General features: G+C 39.8%; 3 protein-coding genes across 5 annotated transcripts; 2 read left to right on the top strand and 1 right to left on the bottom strand.

Annotated features, from left to right (window-relative positions):
- The first annotated feature begins 1160 nt into the window (after positions 1 to 1160).
- LOC103040911 (inner ear-specific collagen) lies at positions 1161 to 4717 on the top strand. The gene is made up of 5 exons (XM_007237903.4): positions 1161 to 1248; positions 1357 to 1618; positions 2004 to 2084; positions 2256 to 2336; positions 2425 to 4717. Exons 1-5 carry the CDS (start codon positions 1219 to 1221, stop codon positions 3300 to 3302), a joined length of 1332 nt encoding a protein of 443 aa, XP_007237965.3. The 5' UTR covers positions 1161 to 1218; the 3' UTR covers positions 3303 to 4717.
- Positions 4718 to 5180: 463 nt separating this feature from the next.
- Positions 5181 to 7325, top strand: LOC125782677 (uncharacterized). The gene is made up of 3 exons (XM_049467433.1): positions 5181 to 6347; positions 6483 to 6765; positions 6852 to 7325. The coding sequence occupies exons 1-3, from the start codon at positions 6124 to 6126 to the stop codon at positions 7323 to 7325; spliced, it is 981 nt and encodes a 326-aa protein (XP_049323390.1). The 5' UTR covers positions 5181 to 6123.
- Positions 7326 to 10632: 3307 nt separating this feature from the next.
- On the bottom strand, positions 10633 to 22763 carry sagb (S-antigen; retina and pineal gland (arrestin) b). Of its 3 annotated transcripts, XM_049466896.1 has the most exons (16): positions 22684 to 22763; positions 21310 to 21364; positions 21008 to 21068; positions 19969 to 20013; positions 19686 to 19885; positions 18574 to 18633; positions 16885 to 16952; positions 16603 to 16738; positions 15232 to 15316; positions 15070 to 15142; positions 14035 to 14172; positions 13863 to 13940; positions 13489 to 13503; positions 13337 to 13389; positions 13160 to 13163; positions 10633 to 11417 (listed from the first exon to the last, which is right to left on the bottom strand). In XM_049466896.1, the coding sequence occupies exons 2-16, from the start codon at positions 21355 to 21357 to the stop codon at positions 11324 to 11326; spliced, it is 1158 nt and encodes a 385-aa protein (XP_049322853.1). In that variant the 5' UTR covers positions 21358 to 21364; positions 22684 to 22763; the 3' UTR covers positions 10633 to 11323. The 3 variants fall into 3 exon arrangements, with proteins under 3 accessions (XP_049322853.1, XP_049322851.1, XP_049322852.1); XM_049466894.1 differs by having other exon boundaries at positions 10633 to 13169; XM_049466895.1 differs by lacking the exon at positions 21310 to 21364 and adding an exon at positions 21423 to 21477 and having other exon boundaries at positions 10633 to 13169; positions 22684 to 22736.
- Between the last annotated feature and the right edge of the window lie 3761 nt (positions 22764 to 26524).

Raw genomic sequence — 26524 nt, 5'->3', positions numbered from 1 at the left:
CTTGGTCTTTACAATATTTATACTGTGACTTAACAATATTTCATCTCATTTGTACCCCCTACCCCTAGTTTTGGAGTGTAACCTTTCCTCTTTCGGCACCCGATACCAATACAGATATATATCTGTATGTCTTCAGAAAGAAGGCAGGTGGTGCTGCATTCAATTATTATTTCCCATTCCTTAATCCTGTGATGGGGAGCTGAAATGAGCTTTTATTAATTGTTATTTTATTTTATTTTACCATTCCACCTTAAATGCTGCAGGCTCAGCTGTCTGTTGCACTATTTAAAGTGGAATTGGAAAGCTAGTTATCTAGTCTAGCTATGTTATCTATTCTTTATGCTTGTTATAAAGATAATGGCCATAAAACATAAAAACTACACATTAAATAATGGTAATATTGTGGCAATGGTATTGTTTTGTAATTATAAGAAACCATCTTGCCAGTGATTCTCATAATCCTCTGTTTGGAGTGTTCCTCTGAAAAATCTCTGTTTGAAGGACCATATAGCCCCAACACTTTTCCTAACCTACTACTCCAGCCTAACAAAAATCAGGACACCCTACCCCTAGACCTGCACACACAAAACAGAGGAGTAGAGGTCAGTGGTAGCGCCATGGGGTGAAATTGGTTTGGCCCTTAATAACATTTGAAGGTAAATAGGTCTTGGACTGCTAATCGCATTATTGATTCGTTATTATATGTTTACTAACCAATAATAAATTATGGGATCCTCACTAACTGTGTGTGTGTGTGTTCCATGATGCAGATGGGACGCCGCGGGCGTAACTGCAGCCCAGGGGGTTTGGGGCTCAGGTCCGCAGGGCACTGTGGGTAAAGGAGCAGCGTGGGAGAGATGCAGCATAAAGCAAAGATACAACATAAACAAAAACATAAAGAGGAGCGGAGCTGGAAACAGGGTCAGGTACTGGGCGGAGTCACTCAAAGTATTTGTGGGTGATGGTTCCTTTGGGACATCGCCCTCTCTCCTCTTACTTCCCTTCAACTCTGTAACATACACACACACACACACACACATATTCCCTCCGCTCTACATTAGTGTTAATGAGGTCAATGAACATGAAAGCGATCTCACACTCATATCACACACACATTCTTGCAGGCGTGTTGGATGTACGTGTGTGTGTGTGTGTGTGTGGAGGTATATAAGCACTTTCAGTGGTACCTGCTGTCTAATTTCAGCTGTGTGTGTGTGAATGTGTCTCATTCTTCATCAGTGGACAGTGGTGAGTGATTTAGCACTGCATTGCTTTGGGTTTGGGCCCTGAAGAGAAAGTTCTGGAGCTGTAGCTAAACCTTCATGCTAACCTTTGTGCTCTTTAATCTCTCTGTAGATCATGTGGACCTCCCTTGTGCTTCTGGGGTTTTTGGTTGTCCGTTGCACGTCTGGCGCCTCTTATACCGCAGTGCCATCTGACACCCTGCCACTCGATCCTGGGGTAACGCCAGCACCCAGCCTCGATCTCTCCTACTGCCAGATGCTTCTGGAGGCTCCAGTGCCACCTACTGCTGACCAGGTGCCCTGGTTCTGCATGTGCTCCACCTGTCCCAACAAGGCAGGACAGAAGGGAGAACAAGGAGACCCTGGACTGAGAGGTAGGTATACATGCTTATTTTACATACATATTATAATAGTAGATAACTGTGTCAGAGTGTACTGAAGATAAGGAGAATTTGGAAAATACTTGGGCAGTTGGCAGTTTTAAAAAAGTAATGTCAGCATGCATTCCATTTAACTAACACAATTAGTCTGATAAATGATTGTGAAGAAAATGGTTTACATATAGCGTTGTGACTATATATCAAGTTATACAAGTAAATCCATTACAACATTCCTTTAGTTCAGCCAAAGCCTCCATTGCAGGTTAATCCAGTGCAATCCAAAAACACAAATCTGCTTTATGTTTATGTACTTCATCTGTAGAGGAAAACCACTTGTTTGGTGAATGTTTAGAATATTGATATTTGTTTTTTTTCACAGGACCTCCAGGTCGCACTGGCCCAAGGGGGCTAACAGGACCCCGTGGCCCACCAGGACACATCGGTCAGCAGGGGATAAAGGGTACGAGTTTAACAAAGAATCTCCATTCAGAACGTTGTGTAGTTCTAGTCTCAACATAGGCTCACACCGAGAGACTTTAGTCTCAACTCAGGCTCTGAAAGTATTTATGTGGTCCAAAGTATGTTGTCTACATCTTGTATGACTGATGATTAAACTGATTTACACACACAGGTGAGAAAGGTGACGATGGAGTGAAAGGAGATCCAGGTGTAGCGGGACCCACTGGTGCTAAGGGACAGATTGGAATGAAAGGTAAATTAGAAACAATAAATCTAATATTTTATTTTCATTTACACCAGCAGAAATCATCAATGACTCTAACACTGCATTTGTGTTTCAGGTAGTAAGGGCGAAACTGGTGCAGGAGGACCGGTGGGTGACCCAGGTCCGAAGGGAGATGACGGTCAGTGTCCAGACACCTGTGACAGTGTGCAGGGACCTCCTGGAGAACCAGGGCTGCCAGGCCCTGTAGGTCCACGTGGCATACCAGGGCGAAACGGAGATCAGGGTGCCAAGGGACTGAAGGGTGATCCCGGCCTGACAGGCACTCCAGGCACCCCGGGCACCCCAGGACAGAAAGGAGAGCAGGGCCTGGAGGGGGCATGCAACTGCCATAATGGAACCAAGGGGGACTCAGGGCCCATAGGGTTAAAAGGTGATAAAGGGGAGACGGGTGTGGCTGGAACGCCAGGAGCACCAGGAAAAACAGGGGATAAGGGTGATCAAGGCAATCCAGGAATGCCAGGAGATCCTGGCCCTTGCAGCCCTTCCATCCAATCTGCTTTTTCTGCTGCGCTGATGGCTGTGTTCCCAGCCCCCAACCTGCCGGTGCCCTTCGAACGGGTCCTCTACAACCTGCAGCAGCACTACGAACCAAGCACCGGCATCTATACAGCACCCGTTAACGGCATCTACGTCTTCAGCTACCACCTGACCGTCTTCAGTCGCACCCTGAAGGTCGGACTTTTCTGGAACTACGAGCCTGTGGTGAAGAGCACAGAGGACTTGGGCTCCACCTCCCAGCAGGTACTGCTGCACCTGAGCGGAGGAGACCAGGTGTGGCTGCAGGTGCGTGACAGCAGCACTAATGGCATGTACACCAACTCAGAGATGAGCAGCACCTTCAGTGGATTCCTGCTGAACCCGGATTCCTGCGACATGCTGGGCGGCAGAGACTTCCACGAACCAATAAAAGGAACTTACATGTGGGGGAATTAACCATGTAACCACCCACCTAACCCCCAATACAATACACTAAACGTTCATTATTAATTATTAATTTAGGTACTTTTGCTACTGTAGCACCTAAATTACCTGTCTATGTATAATCTGTAACAATTATATCTAAACTCTAAACTCTATACACGAAAACCTAAATACTAAACCCTAAACTTTAAACATGAAACCCTAATCCTAACACACCAAACCCTCGATAAAACCCACCCTAAAAACTCGATACTGGGGGTTTTGGCTGATTTCCCTGCTCAACCAGGAGGTCACCCACCTCTACCTTTCACACTGAATAGTTTTCCACACAGGGATTTGTCTAGTCTTGGCCTTTTGAACGTAGATTTCCCATTGAACAATGTATTTAGTCAATGACTAGGCTTATTCCGCATCCAGAAAACCAATCCATGGTTTTTAAAAACAAAATGCATCTAATTCCTAAATAACTAACCTTATTAATAATTAATCTTCATTAATATACACTAATTCTTAAAGTACTAAAGTACTAAAACCTTATTGTTCCCTAAATACTAATCCTCTAACCACTAAGGTCTTAAAACTAACCCTAAACGCTAAACACTGCGCTACACTATACTGTCTGCACACTGAACTCTCAACTTGTCACTAAACACTAACATTTAAACACTAAACTCTAATCCTTATACACTGACACTAATCCCTAAAGACTAACATTTAAACAGTACACCCTAATCCTTATACACTAACACCAATCCCTAAACACTAATCCTTATACACTAACACTAATCTCTAAACCCCAACATTTAAACACTAAATCCTAATCCTTAACACTAACATTTATCCCTAAACACTGGCAAGGAAATATTAAACACAAAATCTTATTATTTTACTACTAAACACTAGCAATGAAAACCAACTTTTAATTTAACATAAATCTTTAAAAATAAATCCACACTAAACTCTAAACCTTTGAATTGGGTGCAGGTAAACAAAAGCTCAGTAAAAAAAAACAATAATTTGACAATTTTATAAAGAATAAAACATGAGTGTAGCTAAAAATAAGTAAATCCAAAAAAAAAAAAGAATTTATATATAAAACATCTACACAGTTGTATTGTATGATGTTCAGACAAAAAAGACAATGACACAAATGCTGTAACTGCTTCACCTAATAAAAACCTTAAATTCTAAAAACATAATTATGGCTTGGTCAAACTAAAATACATTCGGCAGCATTTTTGTGAGCACACATTTTGGAATGATGACGATGCTGATGATGATGAATGGAATTAAAATGAAATGAATTAAGTCATATTAAATTTAATGTGAAATGTTGGTGTTGAAAGAGTTTCTTTATGACTTTTATTTTGTAGTACTGTAGACAATAAACTGCAGAGATTTATGTGATGAATCACTTTAAATGTGAAGCTGATCTCCAGGGAGCATTCTGTGATCTGTGGAGAAACTGTGTGTGTGTGTGTGTGTGTGTGTGTGTGTGAGTGTAATCTGATTAGTGCTGTATTGTCACTCACACAGAACAGATGTGAGGGGAGATTATTCCGATTGCTCTATTATTACTGCAGTCTATTCACTGTCACTGTAATCTGCAGCCCCGCAGGCGTACATGTGGGCGTGTTCCTAAATCCACTGAGGATATACGAGAAGGCAAAGGATATACATGTGTGTGTGCGGGTAGCCAAGACATATTTAATACCTGTCACTAACAAACACTGGATTTAAAACACACTCTCCAAATTGTTTAGCTCTCAACCACTCTTTTGCTCTCTCAAAACCCCTCCAGATCTTCATTAGTTTGAAACATAGATGATTTAAACAGTTTACAACACAGTGTAACTTAGGGTCTTATCTTATACCCTGCGCACGCCTTGTGCCCAAACTGTTAAAATAGGTATAAATCTATACTGATGGGCGTGGTGGTGTTCAGGTACATTTTTGGTGTATTGTTATCTTGGAAACAGAAAACACAGGTGCACCACTGACTGATTAAAATCCTGAAAACAGTGAAATGTCAGATGTCCATACCTATCTTAGCTGCGCAAGCATGCCACACTGCAGCGTGCAAACCCAACTTTTACATCAACAATAATCAGAATACTAAATAAAATAGCATTGCTGTTCCCATAAGTGAGCTGCTGGCAAAACTTCACAGCATGAACAAGCAGATTAGTTTTCTCTACTGAGAAGCTTTGGACACGTCCAGGTAGCAAGACATGATGTGATTAGGGCCAGGGTCAGACTACTCCTAGTTCATTTTTATTTCATTCAATTTAATGTAATTATTTTTAGAACGATCGCAAGGCATGCTGCGGTGCTCTGAGGTGCTCTGAGGACTTCAACAGTACAACAGTACTATTATTGGGTGCTATTCTGTGCGGCAATCTCAGCGTGTGATGACCTTTACAGTTCTGAACAGAGTCGCCCTCCCACACTGCTGGTGAGACCCCCCCACACTCAGTTTACAGTTTTTCTCAATTGCTAAAACACTAAACCCGGTTGTCTGAACCAAATGCTCAGTGCCCTGAACCCATTTATTGAAATGGTCAATCTTTTGGCAGAACCTTAAGCACTTTTCACCTAGTTAGACACTTGCAACAACAACTTGCAAACATATTTTCACCCACTAAAACACATTTGGCACTCTGATGCACTTGGGCTGCATAATGTTAAGCACAGCTGGCAAAAGGGAAATTCAATGAAAGCACAGGTGTTTCAACTTAAACACTGCAACTCAAAATTGATAACACATGTGACTAATGAGGTGAAGACACCAATATAAGCCAGTCCATGGGGCCCTGTTTGTTGAAGTCTCACTATGGACAGAAACAATCAGAGAGGCAGAGTAAGAGTAAGAGGTGGAAGAGGAGGAAGGGGAGGTATGAGACGAAGAACAAATATTTCAGATGAAATACGGGCAACTGTCATAGACCATGTTCTTGTCCACGGGTTGACAATGAGGGAAGCGGGACTTCGAGTTCAGCCCAACCTAAGCAGATTCACTGTGTCCACCATAGTCCGAAGATTCAGAGAAGAGAACAGGTAATTGCTTTTTTTCATTTTGTACATTTGTGCAGTATGACTCAATAAAAAGGTGTTTCATTACACTCATTTTCCAATATACTTGTAGGCCTCGTACTACATGTATTTTTTTGTAATTGCATGTTCTTTTTGTAGAATTACCAGATTGCCACATCAGGGAGGGAGGCCATCTATGTTGTCCCCACGCCAAGAGACCCTCATTGTTGACATGGTCCGTCAGAACAATTCAGTCAAACTCTGTGAAATACAGCAGAAGATCATTGACGACCATGTTGATTTTGAAGGCATCACCAGTATCAGCATTTCCACCATTGATCGTGTCCTAAAACGCAACAGGATGCGGATGAAGCAACTGTACAGAGTACCCTTTGAGCGCAACTCAGAAAGGGTCAAGGAGCAAAGATTCCACTATGTACAGGTAGGTGTTCAATACTGCTGTCTACTCTACAGCATAAGGTTGTCTTATGCTGTACAGCTTACAAAGCTATATGTATTTTCCCATAGAGAGTGTTTCAACTGGATTCCTCAGAACAACCACATGAATATATTTATATGGATGAAGCTGGGTTCAATCTGACCAAAAGGAGGAGGAGAGGCCGGAATGTGATTGGCCAACGAGCCATTGTTACAGTTCCTGGCCAGCGTGGTGGCAATGTCACTTTATGTGCTGCAATCAGCAATCATGGTGTTCTCCACCATCATGCCACATTGGGGCCATACAACACTCAACACCTCCTGACATTTTTAAGTGATCTTCGGGATATTGTGTTAGGGTTTCAGCAGCAGGATCATGAACAGACAGAGCATCCTGTCTATGTCATTGTGTGGGATAATGTGAGTTTTCACCATGCCGTGCAGGTCAGAGAGTGGTTCACTAGAAACCAAGAATTCCTGAATGTTTTCCTACCACCATACTCCCCTTTCCTCAATCCAACAGAGGAGTTCTTCTCTGCATGGCGCTGGAAGGTTTATGACTGACAACCCTACACCAGGGAAAATCTCTTGCAGGCCATGGAACTGGCCTGTAATGATATAGGTGTGGATGCATGCCAAGCGTGGATCCGGCACACTAGAAGTTATTACCCACGCTGCCTGGCAAGGGAGAATGTGGCCTGTGATGTAGATGAAGTCCTGTGGCCTGACCCAGCACATCGACATGATGTTATAGAGTAGATATTGTATGCACTTTTGTTGTAAAGTTTATATATATATATATATATATATATATATATATAAACTTTACAACAAAAGTATATATTATTTTAGGACTACACAGGCTAAACAAGAATTTTGTTTTGAAAATGCATTTTTGTGAACAATAAAGCTTATTTCTAAACACTTAATGATCTGATCGTTTTGTTTTCCTTTTTTCTATGTTGTGTGTAATGACTGCTCAGTAGTGTTTTCATTTTGATTGACTCGGGGTCTGATCTGACAGCATTGTTTGCTTTTGAGCGCTGTTTGAACTGTTTTGAGGTGATAGTTTGGTTTTGCAGGAAGAGTCAGATGTTTTGTGAATGTAGTTTGAAAATTGAGTTTTGAATTTACAGTTTAGCGACATGGAGGGACAATTTCAAGAAATGTGTCTTAGCAATTGAGAAAAACTGTAATGCCCATTCATCATTCTTGCTCAAGAGTTCAATAATATGGAATATTCGATTTTTTACAATAATAAATTTTTAACCAGTGACTTTTTTCATTGTATTTATTCTTGTTTCTAGAGTTTAGAAGTCTCTATATTCCCCCGGGCCTCTTCTAGAATGTGAGCGAATGGGAGCACCTGTACAATATCACGTCTCATTTTCCTAAAGAAACATCCGGCTTCCGACAATAAAAAGAAAGAAAGGAGAGAAAATGGAATATATACTGGCATGTGTCACAAAGAAATGTGGGTGTAGTCTGTGAGGCGTGGAAATGATCCGGTCAGCTAAGGCCACAGTGAAACAGGTTACTTTTGGGAATGTAACATTTAAAACTGACTACGTAACGATATAAAGCTATGCAATTACAGATTTATTCTCACCAGCTCTGATCCCCATCCCCAAACACCAACCAATGAAGCAACTATACCAACGCCATACCCCCTACCATTGTCCCCATGTCCCATATCTGACTTTGGAGGACCAAAACATGTACAAAGCCCTGCATGTATTTATGCACTATTTTAATTATTAATAATACATTTTATATAATACATTTAGCGATGTTACCTGACAACAACTAATGTAGCTTATATAATATACCTGTTATTTAGATATGGTTCAACCTGTTATTTAGCTATCTTTGGTCTGTTACTCAGCTAATATTTAGTCTGTTATTTAGCTATAGTTTTGCCTGTTATTTAGCCATTATTTAGCCTGTTACTTAACTATTGTGTAGCCTGTTACTTAGCCATTGTTTTGCCTGAAATATAGTTATTGTTAAGCCTGTTATTTATGTTTAGTCATCTATATATATTTGTTTGTTAGGTAGCTTTTACCCTGTTAGTTAGATATGGTTTTACCTGGTCTTATCTTAGTTAGCTATGTTAGCTAAATACATTTTTAAGTTGCTAGCTCTCCTTAATCTTGTCAGTTAGCTGGCTATCATTTAGCTTGTTATTTTGCTATTTTTAAACCTTGTTACAGGTTAAAAGCATTAGCTATGTGAGCTATCCTATATGTTTTAGTTATTTTGTTCTTTGTTAGCTAGATTTTTTTATATAGTTTATAGAACCTGTTACATTAGTTAGCATTGTAGCTAGTTAACCTAGCTATTTTTAGTAGATATTTTAGTTATCATTTAGCCAGTTAGTCAGTTGGCTACCTTAGTCTTATCTGGTCAGCGTGTTATTTAGCTTTTGTTTAACATGTCTTTGAGCTGGTGCAGCATGTTACTTAAGTATTATTTGGCCTGTTATTAAAATATTATTCCTCCTATTATTTGGCTATTGGATATTTTTAGCTGTAGTCATTTAGCCATCAGTCAGTTACCTTCCTTAGCCTTATTATCTGTGGTTTAGCATTAATACAGAGTTTAGCTGTAATGAGAATTTTTTTATAGTCAGAACGTTTATTGAGGTTTATTGAATGTATGGTTCTGTTTTTAGCTCATTTATCCGGTAACTTAATGTTTTGACAGAAGTATAGGGTAGATATTGTACAATGGCAGTTAAGGCTTTGTGATTATGCGTAGCTTCTGCTGAGTGTGTTCTTACCCGATTCCTGACCACCAAAGACCTGTGTGTGTTAATGTAATGTAACAGAAGCTGTGCTGGAAATCTACACTTGCTTATGGATATCAGTGCTGATCAGGAACACCTGAGGGCTGAACATGATCTGCAGGCAAAACTCCACCTAAACCCACAGAGACACAAAACACGCTGAAGAGCGTAAAACGCTCAGATACAATCAGCTCCACTTACAGAACCTGGGGTCTGATCTCTGAAACTGATTATAAACTGGATCAATGTAGTTATACTATTATTATTATTATTATTATTATTATTATTTTAGAATTACAGGACCTGTGGTTTAAAACTTTGTTTGAGATTCAGACACAACTGTTGTTTTTGACTTTTTATCATGATTGTTCTTGAAATTGTATTACAGTTTGTTGAGTTGAGGACCAACAGAAATGCTCTAAAATTAATTTGACCTTTGACTTCAATTAGAAGTTAAGATAGTAGATTTTTTTGCAGATCAGTTGTATTTATTTACATATATGTGTTTGAAGCATTTCACATACTCCCTTTTAGAGAAATAAGAAAATATATCAAAGAATGGCTAAATTAAGCAATTTTAAATGAATGATTTTGCCAGATTTTGCGTAAAGAAATGAATAATTTATAAGATATAACAAATTCTACAAAAATTACAGACAAAATTAAAACAAAAGATAAAAGTTTTTTGCACTGCTATGCTGCGGTCGTAGGCTCGAGGCCACAGTTCTATTATCCCTGTTTATTGAGATTTGCTTGGTTATAAACACTCCACAAGTTAAAATAGTTCCATTGTTGCTCGGTTTGTCTTGTAAGCGCTGCATCGTTGCTAGGTTACCTGGATGTAGCGGAGTAATACATGGAGAGCTTCGGTTACAGTGCATTACCGGTTGATAACGAGTCACTCATAAACGAAACACCTCTCAGCCAATCACATTGCAGGCTCAGAACTAACTGTTGTATAATTTAGGACTAAAAATATTTTATTGAAAATGTATATTGCATGCCAGAGTGTGTGGAATGAGCCAAGTACAATGTTGTTTTAGTAATTATTTTCATGTTCTGTGTGCTTTAAATGACAACCAATTTATGTTAAAAATGATTTTTAATGTTTGCATTATTGACAGTCCTACAGCAAATAGAGAACATCCTGCATCTCCCCACCTGCCCGCCTTCAAACTGCCTGAGATCCATCCTATCTTACCTTACGCTTTACCATATACATACATCTAACCCTACATACCATAAGCTATCCACTTCTAATGTACATTTACTACACCTCTATACCTCGAAAGTACATTCACTACACCTGTACACTCTTCCCTACATCTAAACAAACTAAAAATCCACTGACCACTGCCTTCTAGTCCATTAGCTGACTCTCACATCATGTACACATTTACGCTACTGCCCACTTCTGTTTAGAAACCCCTGTTTTTAACCACAGAGCTGCACTCGCTGGAAAATTTTAGGTGTTTAAGAAAAAGGACTAATGGTGAATTGAGTACAGGGTGCTGATTCTGCACTCTACATAGACAACTTTATTACAGCCTGTATACCTCTACCGGGGAGTAAAAGGGTAAAAATGAAGCAGCCAGTTAGTTGAAACACAAGGTAGGGGTTTCTAATAAAGTGGCCAGCGAACATATAAACACTAGTTCATAAGCCCAGTCTTCAAAGTATGTACACCTATAAACACAAATAAGCTACTATAACCATTCCTCAATGAGCAGCGAGCGCAGTGTCGATTGTTTTCGTGGTGATCCTTCTCAGCGTCTCAAGGTTCAGCAGGGGAATCATCATCGTCTCCAATGAGTCCCCTTAGGCAGGAACGCTTAAACTCCTCAAAGACCATATCAGTGTCCCCGTCACTGTTAACGCACAAACGTGCACAAAAGAAATAGTGAGATAATGATAGAAAACATAGATATGCAGGTCTGTGCAAACGCCAGTGTACGCTTGATGTATTTCATATCTCAGGGTTGTTAAGTACAAGGATTTTTAGCAACTACATTTGTAAGAAATTGGTGGTGGGCATGATCTAAAATCTGTAAAAAGGATTTTTCATCACCTACCAAACATCCAAAGCAGGGGTAGGAAACAGCAGGTTTGGATATTTTCTTTAAGTTTTATATTTTTTTATATTTTAATTTCCTCTTGCTTTCCTGCAAGTGTATAATCTCACAAAAGAAAGAACTTGTTTTTATTGACTGTATTTATTTACTATTTATGTATTGACTGAAAAAACACTTTTATACTGAGGAAATATAAGATTGTTTAGGATAATATAGATTACTTGAAACACCAGAAAAAGACAGCATAAAAGAAATAAATAAATAAAAAAAATTGTGAGTGTGTGTGTCCACGTGTCTCACATTGTGTTGTGGTGGCAGGCAGAGGAAGTGTGAGACAAAGTAAGACGCTTGGTGTGAAACACGAAACACTCAGATTGTAGGGCGGAACAGATCCTGCCTAACTCAGGGTCAAATATAATACAGATACTTTTCTGTCGTTAAACTGGTTGCAGTAAAATGAGCTTTCAATTATCTAATCGTATTCTAACAACAATCAGACAGATATTTCTCCAGATTACCCTTATTAAACTATCTGTTTTCACAGTGAATATGTTTGATACATTGTGTGTAGACTTGTGACTTAGCCAGACTGAAGTAAAGCTTCTAAACATGGTGGACGTAGTTTTATCTACAACTCACAGTGAGAGCTAGCCAGGATAAAGTACAGCTTCCAAACAAGGTGGAGGTAGTTTAACACTGTTACTGCAACTTGAAACCCTAATAATAAAAAAAAGTAAATAATGACGACCCCCCTAGCTGGTGTTATTGTGATTTTAATATATTTTAGTTTAATGGGCTGATCTCGGTGAAAAATAAATTCACAGGGTTTAAGTTGTAACGTTGGTCTTCAATATGTTGAATTGTATTAAATGAATGTTTGTATGAATTTGGATTTATTAGACAGCCTCCCTCAGATGTGTAACTGTCACACCTCAGCCCATGTCTGTCTTGTGTTTCTCCCTCATTTGGTCCCATGTGCTCCTGCCCCTCTGTTTACCTGTCATGTGTTTCCCAGCCATGTGCTTCTGTTGTGTTTTGGTCCTGTCTCCGCCCTAGCCCCACCCCGTCATCAGTGATTTGTAACCCCGCCCCCTCTTGATTGATCCTCAGGTGTTTCCAGTTTCCTGTTCCCTCCTCATGTATATAAGCCCCTTTGTTTCAAGCCTTCTTTGTCTAGTCTTTTGTGTGATTCCTTGCTGCGTGTTTGTCAGGTGGTTTTTTTATTTCTAGAGTTACTGGTTTCTTAGTTTTGATTATACTTTAATCTCATCTTTGTTATTTTAGTTATTTCAGTCGTGTATTTTTGTCTTGCGTTTACCCGTGTTCGTTTTCTGTTTATATTCAGTGTAACTTTGGTTTATTTTGTTTGTTTGTTTGTTTTAGTTTGTTTAATTATAAATTAATTATTCTGCACTTACGTCCATCCCCTCACTTTCGTAACAGTAACACTGTGTTTTACTGCTGATGGGTGATGTTATGGTGTATATGTATTAGAGAAAACAGAAATGATATGTAAAGATAAATTAGGAGTTGCTCACCTTTCTTTGACTGTGAAATCCCAGAGGATGAAGGAAAAACATTTAGAAAATTAGATTAATAATCGATTCTACTGTTTGATTACGTGCAGTAATACTTTTGAAATATATATTTTATTATTAACTCTTGTTTATATTATCCCCAAATCATGTTTACTTTATATTATCCCCGAAGCTCACCTGCATCAGGTTTAGGGTGCATGAGTATGAATGGCACGTCCACGGTAACCTCACTAACACACACACACACACACACACATACAGGTTACATATGAAGGCAGAAGTTTATTTTGTGTGATTTGTTTTGAGAAAGAAAAAAAAATGTGAAATACCTGGATCCAATCATGCTGTAGAATCAAAAGCAGAAAAAATTCTGTTACCATTATTTATACATACAAAAGTATCTATATGTAATAATAAAATGTCACATGTATGTTATTCATATATAAGTATCTATATTTAATTATAGTGTCCCGTATGTGTATAAGTATAGATATATGTATCTACAAGTATCTATATGCAGTAATATGTCCCATATGTATTATATCTGTCTATGCATCTATGTATTAATCAAAAGACATTTAGCAGTATTTACAGTATCTATCCTTCTGTAACCTCTGTTGCTTGGACCCTAATAATATGTTCTACATAGATTATATGTGTAGGTATACAGATGCAATAATATGTTCCATGTGTATTATCTCACCCAGCTGCAGTGCCTTTAACCACCACTCTGTAGGAGACCACCATCCCAAGAACCTCCTTCAGCACCTCTGCTTTCACTCTGTGCGCACACGCACAAACACACAGTTCTTAAACAACCATTGCTTTGCTTAACCTCTGTGTGTGATCTGATCTACAGTGTGATGAATTCTCACATGGTAGAGGAGGCCAGGTTGGTGTCCTCATGCTTCAGTTTCCCGTCCACAGCCAGGCCACGCTTCTCCCGGTTGCTGTCCAGCAGAGGACGGAGCGAGTAAACTTTCTTCATGCTGGTTCCAGACGGCACAGACTCACTGTGGTAAATACAGCAGTAAAAAGGGTCATATCAGCTGTTCATTTCCATCCACTATTACAGACTACAGACCCTTTCACACTGTGTATGAATATTTCACACGTAAAAACGAATATGATTTTAACATAGTTTAACTTTCACACCGACACATTTTTACATTTATAATTTATAGGTTGTAGGTTATAGTTTATAGTCTGTGTCTTGATAAGAGCGTAAGCTTTTTCTCTGCTGCTGCGGCTTCAGCCTCATTTGTTTGGTCCGCCGCCATTACGAAGGAGCTCACAGGAGCTCAGCTTTGATTGGTCAGCCTGATTTTTAATGCATCCAACACCACAGGAAATCGAACAGGCTTAGATAAAAAATATATATATTTTACTGTTTTTTTTCTGTAAAAATAGTATGCAGTGTGAAAGGGACCTTTATTATATCTAATTTTGTCACAATCTATCAGTGTTCTATCATTGTGGCTAATGTACGACACAATGGCATCAAGTAACAATGCAGTTATACTAGGTTTTCTTGACTACCAATCTCTTAATAATAGTGCCATACTTAGGCTCTTCATTGGTTTGCCAAGTTGACTCAAACGATGTGCCTCAATAGGTGACTTAACATTGAATGTATGTCCAATAATTTGTGGATTTAGCTACTTTCATCTGCACCCATTGCTGACACAGATTTGTTAAAGCACACACAGAGCTTGTCTAGTCCCTGTAAAGGAAGTATTTCCTATAGATTAGGACTCTCTGGAGCAGATGAACCTAAACTAGTTGGCACCATGCCTAATGACAGGCGTAGACAATTCTTTTGTCCATAGTTTGTACTTAACAGATTAAATCAAATGTTCTTTACTCTGTTCTGTAGACAGTACTTGAATTTTAAAAAAGATGGTACTTACGAACTTTCATCACAGGCGATAGTTCTAACGTACTTATCGTTGGAGTACAGCACCACGTTAGTAATCTGCTCGACTAAGAGAGAAAGAGAGAGAGAATGAGATATGTAAGTTAACTGTTATAAGGAACAACAAACGAACAGAGTAGAAGAGAGTGAGTATTACCTGAAACTGTGATGTTTTTCACGTCTTTGCTGGAGCTGTTATCGATTACCACATTGGCATGAATTGTATCTCCATGATAATACGTCTGCAGAATACAGAGCCAGAGAGAGAGAGAGAGAGAGAGTCAATAACGCAACACTGAAGCTCAACACGCTTGGAAGAGAATGCTGTCTAAATCATCAAACAATCACTCAGACAGCTTAGCGTCAACCCTACTGAGAAATAGGGGCAAAGGGAGGACCATCATATCCATCCAGATAGAGAGAGGACAGTTATGCTCTCTGAAATGTATGGACACAGATGACTGTGGGATTACCAGGGACTGAACCTGCAACCTCTCAAATGCCCAGTATCCTTTCCAGACGTGCCAAGTTTTATTATTTTTTTTTTGAGTAAGGGTAAGATTAGGTGGATCAGTCCAGATAGGGCAAAATTATATGGTTTTATTCAACAGCAAGTCTTGTTTATATGCTTGTAGAATCTAATATTTTAATTAAAATATATTGTCAGTTATTCTGTAGTCTACTAACTTTACTGCAAATGCTGTGTTCAGACATTAGCGGTGCTAGGTGGTTAATCAGTACCATTGTGGAAGCACCCACAGGATCTGAAAAGCTCATAAGGTCACGGTGTCAATAACGGACATCTGCTTTTTAGGCTGTGTATTCCGTTACTGATCTATGTGACCACCATTTGTTTTTTGAGTATCTGTTTTCTGAGACAAACCTCTAAATACAGCTATATCTTCCTGCACTAAAGTTCTCATAGACTGTCATAGACAATGGAACAACTGGTACTGTAAGAAACAGACAAGATGACCATATGTCTCTTCACTAAGCGCTTTAGAAAAATACAAAAAATTCTGTTGGAGATGAAGTCGGCACAACAAGATACATTACCTTACCGTACAAAAATATATTTGTCCTTTTCAGGTGATAGAACTGTCACTGTCCACGTACTTTTATGTATCCTTTACACTGGCATGGATGTTAAGCAATACATGCATTAGAGGGCAGTGAAGGAGGCCATAAAAGGTCAGGGTCTTGTTCATATCCATATGTCAGTGATGGTGTTTCTTGAAGTACTGGCCACACTGCCCTTTTGATTTCAAGCGGTATTGCTTTGTTCATTCATTATTTGAAAGCTTAAAGAGAACATTACAATACAGAATAAATTAATGTATCTGTCTTTAATGTTCAGCATAAATTAGCACTCAGTGTGATTCTCAATGTCCTGACCCACAAATTCCCAAACATGCCCAACACATGCTCTAAATCATGTAGGTCTTGGGTTGAAATGAAGCTGTTTGAGACAGACTTTTAAGCACTGCTGATAAGGACCAGTATCATCCAAACTACTGTTAAATCTTACATCTTTATCCAGAGAGATGGACATGTGGAGAGGCTTGTCTGACATCATGAACTCACAAGTGGTCTCATTAGATGGAGCTGGGCCTCCTTGATCAGGAGCATACTGCACCTTCCTGATGGCCAGGCGCACTGAGCTCCTACAGAGTGAGAAATAAAACCAGATCAAACACTCCTGATTGAATAGAAAGATATTGACAGTTTCCTTACCAAAACATCATGCTCAGAGTTCACTCAGAGTTTTACTCTATTAATCTTATCCTCAGAACACATCTAGATCTTTTACCTTTTCTGAGCTTTCTCATCTTGATTGTCAGCACAAAACGCCTTCACCTCAAACTCCACGGCACAATGCTGCGCATATACACACAAACACACACACACACATACACACATATTTAACAAATGAAGAGTTTGATTCCAAAACGCGATAAACGCCATTTAAAAAAAAAATGAGTTAGAGCCAGAATCAGAATGTTATGTGACCACTCTTGAAAAGCCAATATTCAATTTTCATCAAAACGCCCCATCCGCCGTGTAATACTGCCCTGCTTTCTCTCTTTCTTTCCAAAACGCGATAAACGCCAGTCTTGTTTTCCCGCAGAACGCCACATATCCACTCATCCAATCAAAGCGCAGCATTCCACGAGCTATAGAATGTAAACACGCGCCCTGTTGAGCCGGCCGGTATTTCGTGTAGCCTACTTTCACTTTCGTTTTTCACTCTCAAAGTCCGCGAAAATGAGCGGTTTTGATGGTATAGAGGAGCCTGTTCGTGAAGCAGTTATTGAAAAAAAAGAGAAAGCCATCAAAAAAGTCTCATGTACGTGAAAAGGTAAAGAAAATGAGGCATTCAGGAGGGGGGAAATGCCGGCTGTCATCTACAGTTCACACACACACACACACACACACACACACACACACACACACACACACACACACACACACACACACACTATACTACACCACACTACACTACATTACACTACAGCACATTAATGTAACGTGATTTTGGGGATTTTATAGTGTTAATGTCTTGTTCTTTAATGCAATTTTGCACTTTTTCGAAAAGAAATGTTTTGAAATTTGTGTTTTTAGGCCCAATGGTTAAACTATTATATTCAGATATACAATTTACTGTTATTTATTATTGTATTTTGCACATAATTAGTAAAAAAAAAAAATCTATTGATGCCAAAGGATATATAAGACATTTTGAAAAAATAAACTTGGCATGGATTTATTGCGTTTTGCGGGAAAAAAACGAATTATTTTTAAAAATAAATCTTTAAATATTAAAATCTTGATTTGATTTTTTTGTGTTATTTTAACCTTAGTATGGTATTTGATAGTTTGAAACAGAAAACGGTGGTTTTCAGCCTACCACTTTCTCGCTAAAGAAAACCCTTTTTTACTAAAATTGATAAAAATGGATATATAGCGTTTTGGAAAAGAGCTCTTCAAATATTACTAAGCTGTTTTCACAGATGAACTCTGGAAATGTCTGGAGAATCGTATGAGGACATTATTCATAGCCGCCTTTCACACATGCAGAGTACAGCTGGAGATGTTTGGTGTCAGACACATTTACGGTTTAGGAAAAGGGTGGCACCTGTGTTTATTCACACATTAAATCACTTAGACATTTCCCTAACTGTACCAGGGGGCTGGTCATAGAAAATCCAGGTAATTTCCAATACAACTGATATAGACATTGGCGTTTACACATACAGCTCCTTTAAGTTATGTCTGTTCTTTGTTAATATACACGTGTAAAAGGAGCTTTAGATGCATTTTGGCATAGTTTCTAAATTAGTACAGGTATCAAATACATCCCATTTCTAGCTGTAAGTAGAGCATAGTGGCATTTATTATGTGGTAAAATGGTGGCAGGTTTTACCTTTCATACCACTGTGAAAAACTATCCATTATAGTGGGAAAGGTGAGTGGTGAGTGCACAATAATCGTTCCTTACCTTTCCTACATCAGTGGGTGTAGGGTGCAGCGCCACAGAGCATGGCAGATTATCTGGAAACTAAACCAAAGAAATTACAGGTCAACAATTACAATTCAACAATTTACAGTGTAACAAATGGAGAAACTTGGATCCTTACACTTGCTCTTGGAACACAGAACTAGGGTTGCACAGGAAATGAAAATGAGAACCAGGACAGAGATGCCCAGAGGAACTTAAGAACCTATGATCTTACATAACACTGGACCCTTACAATTGCCCAGAGGAAACTACCCAGAGGAAACCTTCCAGGGGAACAATAATGTTTATTCAGGGGAAATTACAGTTGCCCAGGGGAAATCCCTATAAATGCCCAGGGGGATATTACAGAGCCTAGGCTCCCTACAGTCACCCAGAAGAAATTACAGAGCCTAGGCTCTCTACAGTCACTCAGGGGGAAATTACAGAGCCTAGGATACATACAGTTGCCCAGGAGAAATTACAGAGCCTATGATCTCTACAGTCACCCAGAAGAAATTACAGAGCCTAGGATCCCTACGGTAAGAGCCTAGGACCCCCAGGGGAAAATTACAACAGAATAACAGGGAATAATAGAGCCTAGGATCCCTATGGTCGGTCACCCAGGGAAATTACAGAGCCTGGGATTCCTAGAAGTTGCCCAAGAGAAATGACAGAGCCTAGGATCTCTACAGTTGTTTAGGGGAAATTACAAAGCCTAGGATCCTTACAGTCACCCAGATGGAATAGCAGAGTCTAGGATTTCTACGGTTGGTCACCCAGGGAAATTACAGAGTCAGGATCCCTACAGTTTCCCAGGGAAAATTACAGAGCTTAGGATCCCTACAGTTGCCCAGGGGAAATTGCAGAGCCTAGGATCCCTACGGTTGCGCAGAGGGAATAACAGAGTCTAGGATCCCTACAGTCAGTCACCCAGGGTGAAATTACAGAGCTTAGGATCCATACATTCGCCCAGGGGGAAATTATAGAGCCTAGGGATCCCTACAGTCACCCAGGGAATTACAGAATTTAGGATTGATTTCTAGAGTTGCCAATACATTTGCCCAAGTGGAAACTATATAGTCTTCTAAGAAAAAAAAACTTTTTCATTTCACCTCAAAGAAGAAGGGGTATGCGTTGATCCCCAGTTTGCGCAGAAGTCTCTCCTGTAATTTGGTGTGAATGCTGCGCTCTACGTCCTGCAGTGGGGGGTAAACCTGTCGCGTGCACAGGAAAATGTCTCTCCGAAACGCCACCCCCAACACGTCCATGTCATCCCGGCCATAACGGAACGTACATGATAGCATAACATAAACTGGGACACACAAACACAGAGTCTGAGAAAGAGAAGCTGGTCCTGAATAATCAAAAAGTAGTTTATTACAAATATTTCTTCACCTTTCTTTCCTTTTGTTTGCTCCGGATCAATCAGCACCACACCATCTGAACCACAACACAAACAACAAGGCTTGTTCACGAACAACAAACAGATTCAGAAACATGCTAACGTTGTCTGGAAGGAACAGTATCGAAACACACTTCAATGCACAATTAGCATAAGGTAGACATTAATCATATAAAATACAACATATAACATTATTAGATTTCATACAGAGAAATCTGTTTATTCCATAAACATGCTGTAGTCTATAGCCCTGACTAGACAGGATTATTTTTTCAGGGGGACATCTGTGAAAAATATTTCACACTTCTAGTCTGTGATAAAACTCTTGAATCTGGACTGCAATTAAAAAAAACAGAGGACCAGTGAGTTTTTTGGCTTTCTCAGTCACACGACATCGCGTTCAGTAACTCCTCTATTTCCAGTCACTGTTGTGTTTACATGGGTCTATACGTAAGAGGCAGGGGAAAATAGCTATTTTATTAAACGTGAGGTGACGAGACTCAGAAATGTCCATCAAGACGGGATTAAAATTACCAGAGGACCACAGAATTCAGCGAAAAACAGTAGGAAATTCTGTCTGTAATTTTCTCAGAGGATGTCTGAGAAAAACACATACCTGGTCGATCTGAGGACCTCCATAAATGAGAAAATTACCCCAGGACCCCCTGAGAAACTAATCACATCTGGATAGGGCTTATGAATCGAGGAAATGTATAAGTAGAATGTTCTTATCTGATATTTTCAGGTATGGATAAGAATAAACTCTGTTTCTAACATGAGATTGTGGTGTTCATCTCCACTCATTTTCTAAATATGATTCCCCACAGGGCAGCATTAGCCACAATATTAGAAGGATGGTAAAGATTTGATTTTGTGTGATTGTATAACATCTTAACTGGCTTAAGATTTGTCTTACTAATAATAAAGTCTTAATTACAGATTCATACTGATCGTCACTCAGGTTTAAAATAATAAGGAGCTTTTGACTAAATAGGTGAGATATGATTGGCTGTTAATGGAGAGAAAACTTACCAACAGGATCAACAAAATCACAGTGATCCACAAAGTCTCTCCTGCCCAAATAAACACCCACCTGTAAAAACACACAAACCACACTGACTTCATATAGGTAGCAGAGACAGAGAGAGAGAGAGAGAGAGAGAGAAAGAAAGAGAGAGACAGAGACAAACAGAGAAAGAGAGAGAGAGAGAGAGAGAGAGAGAGAGACAGACAGAGACAAACAGAGAGAGAGACAAACAGAGAGAGACAGAGACAGACAGTGACAGAGAGATATAGAGACAGACAGACAGACAGTGAGATGATACAGAGCTTACTGATTTATCACGGGAGAGCTTCTTAAAAATCACGTGTTTAGGACTCATGATGAACCTAAAAACAAACAAACAGACAGACAGACAGACAGACAGTGAGATGATACAGAGCTTACTGATTTATCACGGGAGAGCTTCTTAAAAATCACGTGTTTGGGACTCATGATGAACCTAAAAACAAACAAACAAACAGCCCTCAGTCTTCACTGTTTTCCATCGTTTGTTTTCTTTGCTTTAATTTTTTAAATGTCCAACAAAATGGACATTTATCATCCAATCAAACAGCACTTTAGCCCTGCCCACTGTACAACCTCTGGAATGTAATCAAGAGGAAGATGGATGATCTCAGTTATCAAACCAAGCTGAACTGCTTGAATTTTTGCACCAGGAGTGGCATAAAGTTATCCAAAGGCAGTGTGTAAGACTGGTGGAGGAGAACATGCCAAGAAGCATAAAAACTGTAATTAAAATCCAGGGTTCTTCCACCAAATATTATTTTTTTTATCTTTTAAAACTATAAGAATATGAACTTGTTTTCTTTGCATCATTTGAAGTCTGCAAGCATTGCATCTTTTTTGTTTCAGCCATTTCTTATTTTCTGCAAATAAAAGCTCTAAATGACAATATCTTTGTTTGGAATTTGGAAGAAATTAGGTCCAAAGTTTATAGAATAAAACAACAATGTTCATTTTACTTAAACATAAACCTATATACCTATACTGAACCCTCACTCACAGTGTACAGTTCTGCATTAGTGCAGTATTAGTATAGCAGAGCCCATGCTGTTATCTCTGTTTCCTCCTGATCAGCAGTTTCAGCAGTGATGCTAATCCTAATCTAGCGTATTAGCACTGCGCACACACTGACACATACACACATTCTGTTTCAAAATTCAGTTACAGATACGGAAAAGTATATTAAAACATTCAGACATTAATAAAGGTTGTACATTTGATTAGCAACATTTGTCTTTAAAGAAAAACAAAACAAAACAGTGAGTTCAGCCCAGAGATTGTCCTGAATTGGAAAGAGTGTAAAGATGTTCTTATACACAAACATGTTTCTGAAATATTAGAGAAGAATGTATTATTTGCAAAAACATAAGGAATAGTTAAAAAAAAGTTTGGGTCTGCAGCGCTCTAACGTAATCTGCAGACTTTTAGCCAAAGCGAGTGCCTACACATTTCTTAATATAAATGTAGAAATACGTAACATAAGACTGGCTCATGTGATCAAAATTTATAACACAATATATTTATTGTCTATATAGCATTATTATTACGATATCAATAAGAACAATATATCAGCCACGCCCCCTTGTTGGTGAAGAAAGCATAAAAAAAACTCATCTCAACACACACACACAAAACAACTCACCTGTGTGTGTATACGTGTATCCACAAGATGCCCAGGCACAAAGTTGTGTGTGTGCAGGTGTGCACAAGTGGCCGTATTTGTAACCTGTGTGAGGCTCCGCCCCCTGGCTGGACCACTCTTACTCACTGGATTGGTGCCGACCGTTTCCGTCAGCAAGATACAGACAACCCACACATCAACACACATACACACAAACACCCATACACACAAACCAAATCCTCACACCATGTTATCATATTATACACAGGTAAATCAGTGCTTAATCAGTTTATTGAAAACACAAACAAAAACAACATAAAAAAATTAACTTCCACTAAAATTCTACAAAAAATCTGACCAGTATAACGTAACCCCGTCTGACACGCCCCTTCAGTGAATCATCAACACAGGCTTAACCTTAATCTGCCCGCACTCTGCAGAGCAACCAGTGAAACAAGTGTACAGACAGGTTCAGGCCAGGCCGATGTTGGTTCAGGCCGGTGTGCTTCGGGTCATTGATGTTCAGGCCGTTGTTGTTCAGTCCTGAGGAATTCAGGCCGGAGATGTTCAGGCCAGAGATGTTCAGGCCGGAGGTGTTCAGGCCAGAGATGTTCAGGATGGTGTTGTTCAGGCCGGAGATGTTCAGGCCAGAGATGTTCAGGCCGGAGATGTTCAGGCTGGAGATCTTCAGGCCGGAGATCTTCAGGCCGGAGATGTTCAGGCCGGAGGTGTTCAGGCCGGAGGTGTTCAGGACGGAGGTATTCAGGACGGTGTTGTTCAGGCCAGAGGTGTTCAGGCCAGTGTTGATCAGGACGAAGGTATTCAGGCCGGTGTTGTTCAGGCCAGTGTTGTTCAGGACGTAGATATTCAGAACGGTGTTGTTCAGGCCGGAGGTGTTCAGGCAGGTGTTGTTCAGGCCAGAGGTGTTTAGGCCAGTGTTGTTCAGGACGAAGGTATTCAGGACGAAGGTGTTCAGGCCAGGCCAGTGTTGTTCAGGACGAAGGTATTCAGGACGGTGTTGTTCAGGCCAGTGTTGTTCAGGCCGGTGTTGTTCAGGCCAGTGTTGTTCAGGACGAAGGTATTCAGGACGGTGTTGTTCAGGCCAGTGTTGTTCAGGCCAGTGTTGTTCAGGCCGGTGTTGTTCAGGCCAGTGTTGTTCAGGCCAGTGTTGTTCAGGCCAGTGTTGTTCAGGACGGAGATATTCAGAACCGTGTTGTTCAGGCCGGAGGTGTTCAGGCCAGTGTTGTTCAGGACGAAGGTAACCAGGACGGTGTTGTTCAGGCTGGAGGTATTTAGGCCGGTGTTGTTCAGGCCAGAGGTGTTCAGGCCAGTGTTGTTTAGGACAAAGGTGTTCAGGCCAGTGTTGTTCAGGATGGAGGTATTCAGGAAGATGTTGTTAAAGCCAGAGGTGTTTAGGTCAGTGTTGTTCAGGACGGAGGTATTTAGGATGGTGTTGTTCAGGACGGAGTAGTTTCAGGCCAGTGACATGGGGGCATAATAGGCCTTGTTGAGTATTTTCAGAGATTTTTCGTGGCTGTATGTGTGTGTGTTTATGCGGAATGTTTTGTGTTATGTGTGTATGTATTGTGTAGTGTGTCGTGTGTGAAGTGTGTTATGAGTGTGTGTAAAACCATGTGGTCAAACTCAGCAGTCTGAGTGATCAGGTCAGCACAGATTACACTCGCAGTCCCCTCACCTGGGGGCTCAACATAATCATGCTGCACATGTATCTTATACATTAATGTGTGTCCCTTACGTCTTATACAGATGAAAAATAGGCCCACAGGTAATAATGTGCGTATAAAAGTAAATATATATATATATACTACCAAAATAATAATAGCTGCTCTGTGGTAGTCTGTCCTGTGGGTCCTGAGTATTGAAGAACGGGGTGAAAGGAGGATAATAATAAAGTATGCACAAAAACAGATACAGAACTACAGTGTGTCCTATACGATCCATCAGTGGAGCTGATAACATGGATAAAAACAGAGTAGATACAGAGGTATTCATAATGTTATGATTAATCTGTGTGTACATGTACACTATGTTGCCAGAAGTATTCACTCGCCCATTCAAATAATTGAAATCAGGTGTTCCTGAAACACTTCCATGCCCACAGGTGGATAAAAGCAGCAATTAGTCATGCAGACTGCTTCTACAAACATTAGTGGAGGAATGGGTCACTATCAGGAGTTTAGTGAACTCCAGTCGTAAATTTTTTTTCACTACTAAATATTCCACAGCCAACTGTCAGTGATATTGTAACACAATAGAAGAGACTGGGAACGACAGCGGCTCTGCTCTGTCAATGAAAAAAAAAACAGAGCGGGGTCAGCGGATGCTGTGGAGCACAGTGCACAGAGGCACCAAACATCACTACAGACCTCCAAACGTTATGTAAGCTGTGAAGAGAGCACTGAGGAGAAAGATCAGTATGGAGAAAGACGAGTACAGGGAGCAGTTGGAGGTCCAGCTGCAGCAGAATAACATCAGTGACGGTCCTGAAAAACATTTATGAGCATAATAAACCAATCTCCCACACTCTGAACACATTCCTCAACAGATCTTCTCTCCTCTTCTCACCCTGACATCTGCAGCATATAGCTCACAGTCACCCCCAACAGTTTGTCCTGTCCGTCCTTAACCCCCAACCCTCCACTCTCACATCCCAAGGACCCCAATCACTAGAGGTCTTAGCTGATTAAGAAACTGGAGAGGTAGTCCATGTTCATCTCCACCCCTAGTGAGCCCATCCAGGGACCCACTGCAGTTTGATTATCAGCATGGCACTGGGGTTGATGATGCCATCACTGCCTCCTGCAGAGCTCTATCTTACTTGGACAAGTCTAGGAGCACAGCCTGCACTCTTGAGGGACAAGCTGGAAGACGCTGGGCTGGAGCAATTCCTCACATCATGGATTCTGGACTTACAGCTCTGCCACCTGCAGAGGTTCTATGAGGACTCGGCGATTGTTCTTATCACTGATGAGGGCAATGGCTGGTCACTGCAGTATTACACAGGCCAGCTTTGTGTTGGGGTTCTGATAGAGAGGAGGATGATGGGTAAACTGTCATCCATGATTGACAACACCACTTTGGTTGAGTAGACCATAAAAATTACATTATAATATAACATATATATATATATATATCTACTACGTGCAATAAAGCTTTCCATCACTTGAAACTGATGTAATATTGATGTAAGTATTTTATCACTAATTATATTACAGTCATATTTCTTTTCTCTGATTCTGTGTGCTTTGCCATCACTTTGCAGCTGTAATACTGTTTGATGATAAAACTGTGGGATGATAAAGGGTCTGGAGATGTTGTGGAGAACGTTATAATAGTGCTGTGCGATATGATGATAAATATCGTGGGGGCGATAGAAAAGTATCTATCATGCTACTTACATTCTATAGTCTATAATTGAGTTTGTTTTAATAACTCAATTTAAACTCAGTTTAACTCAGTTTAAATACCTGTATAATTCTGAAAAAATTTGCTACTGCATCTACCTCATTTGTTTTCATTTGATACATATATATTGCTGCACTAAAAGGTAGTAATTCATATTTGTGAAAGTTTGGTTTAATGTCACTTTGAAATAAAGTTGGAAAAAAAGTAAGCAATGATATTATTCTGTCATATTTTTCGAAGAATAACTGAAAACATACTCAAATGTGGTACATCATGATATATATCGTTATCGTGATATTAAAAAATTCCATATCGTGATATATGATTTTTCCCATATCGCCCAGCACTAAGTTATACTGCGGCAACATCATTCAGCAGGACAGGATTTGGTGGTCCTGGTGCTGTCGTCAATGTGTAGGTAGTTCAAGGAGGATGA

Source organism: Astyanax mexicanus, chromosome 18 (genome assembly GCF_023375975.1).
Source record: "Astyanax mexicanus isolate ESR-SI-001 chromosome 18, AstMex3_surface, whole genome shotgun sequence".
Taxonomy (NCBI): domain Eukaryota; kingdom Metazoa; phylum Chordata; class Actinopteri; order Characiformes; family Acestrorhamphidae; genus Astyanax; species Astyanax mexicanus.
Note: the sequence above shows the minus strand (reverse complement) of the source record. Positions and strands in the feature narration are given on the sequence as shown.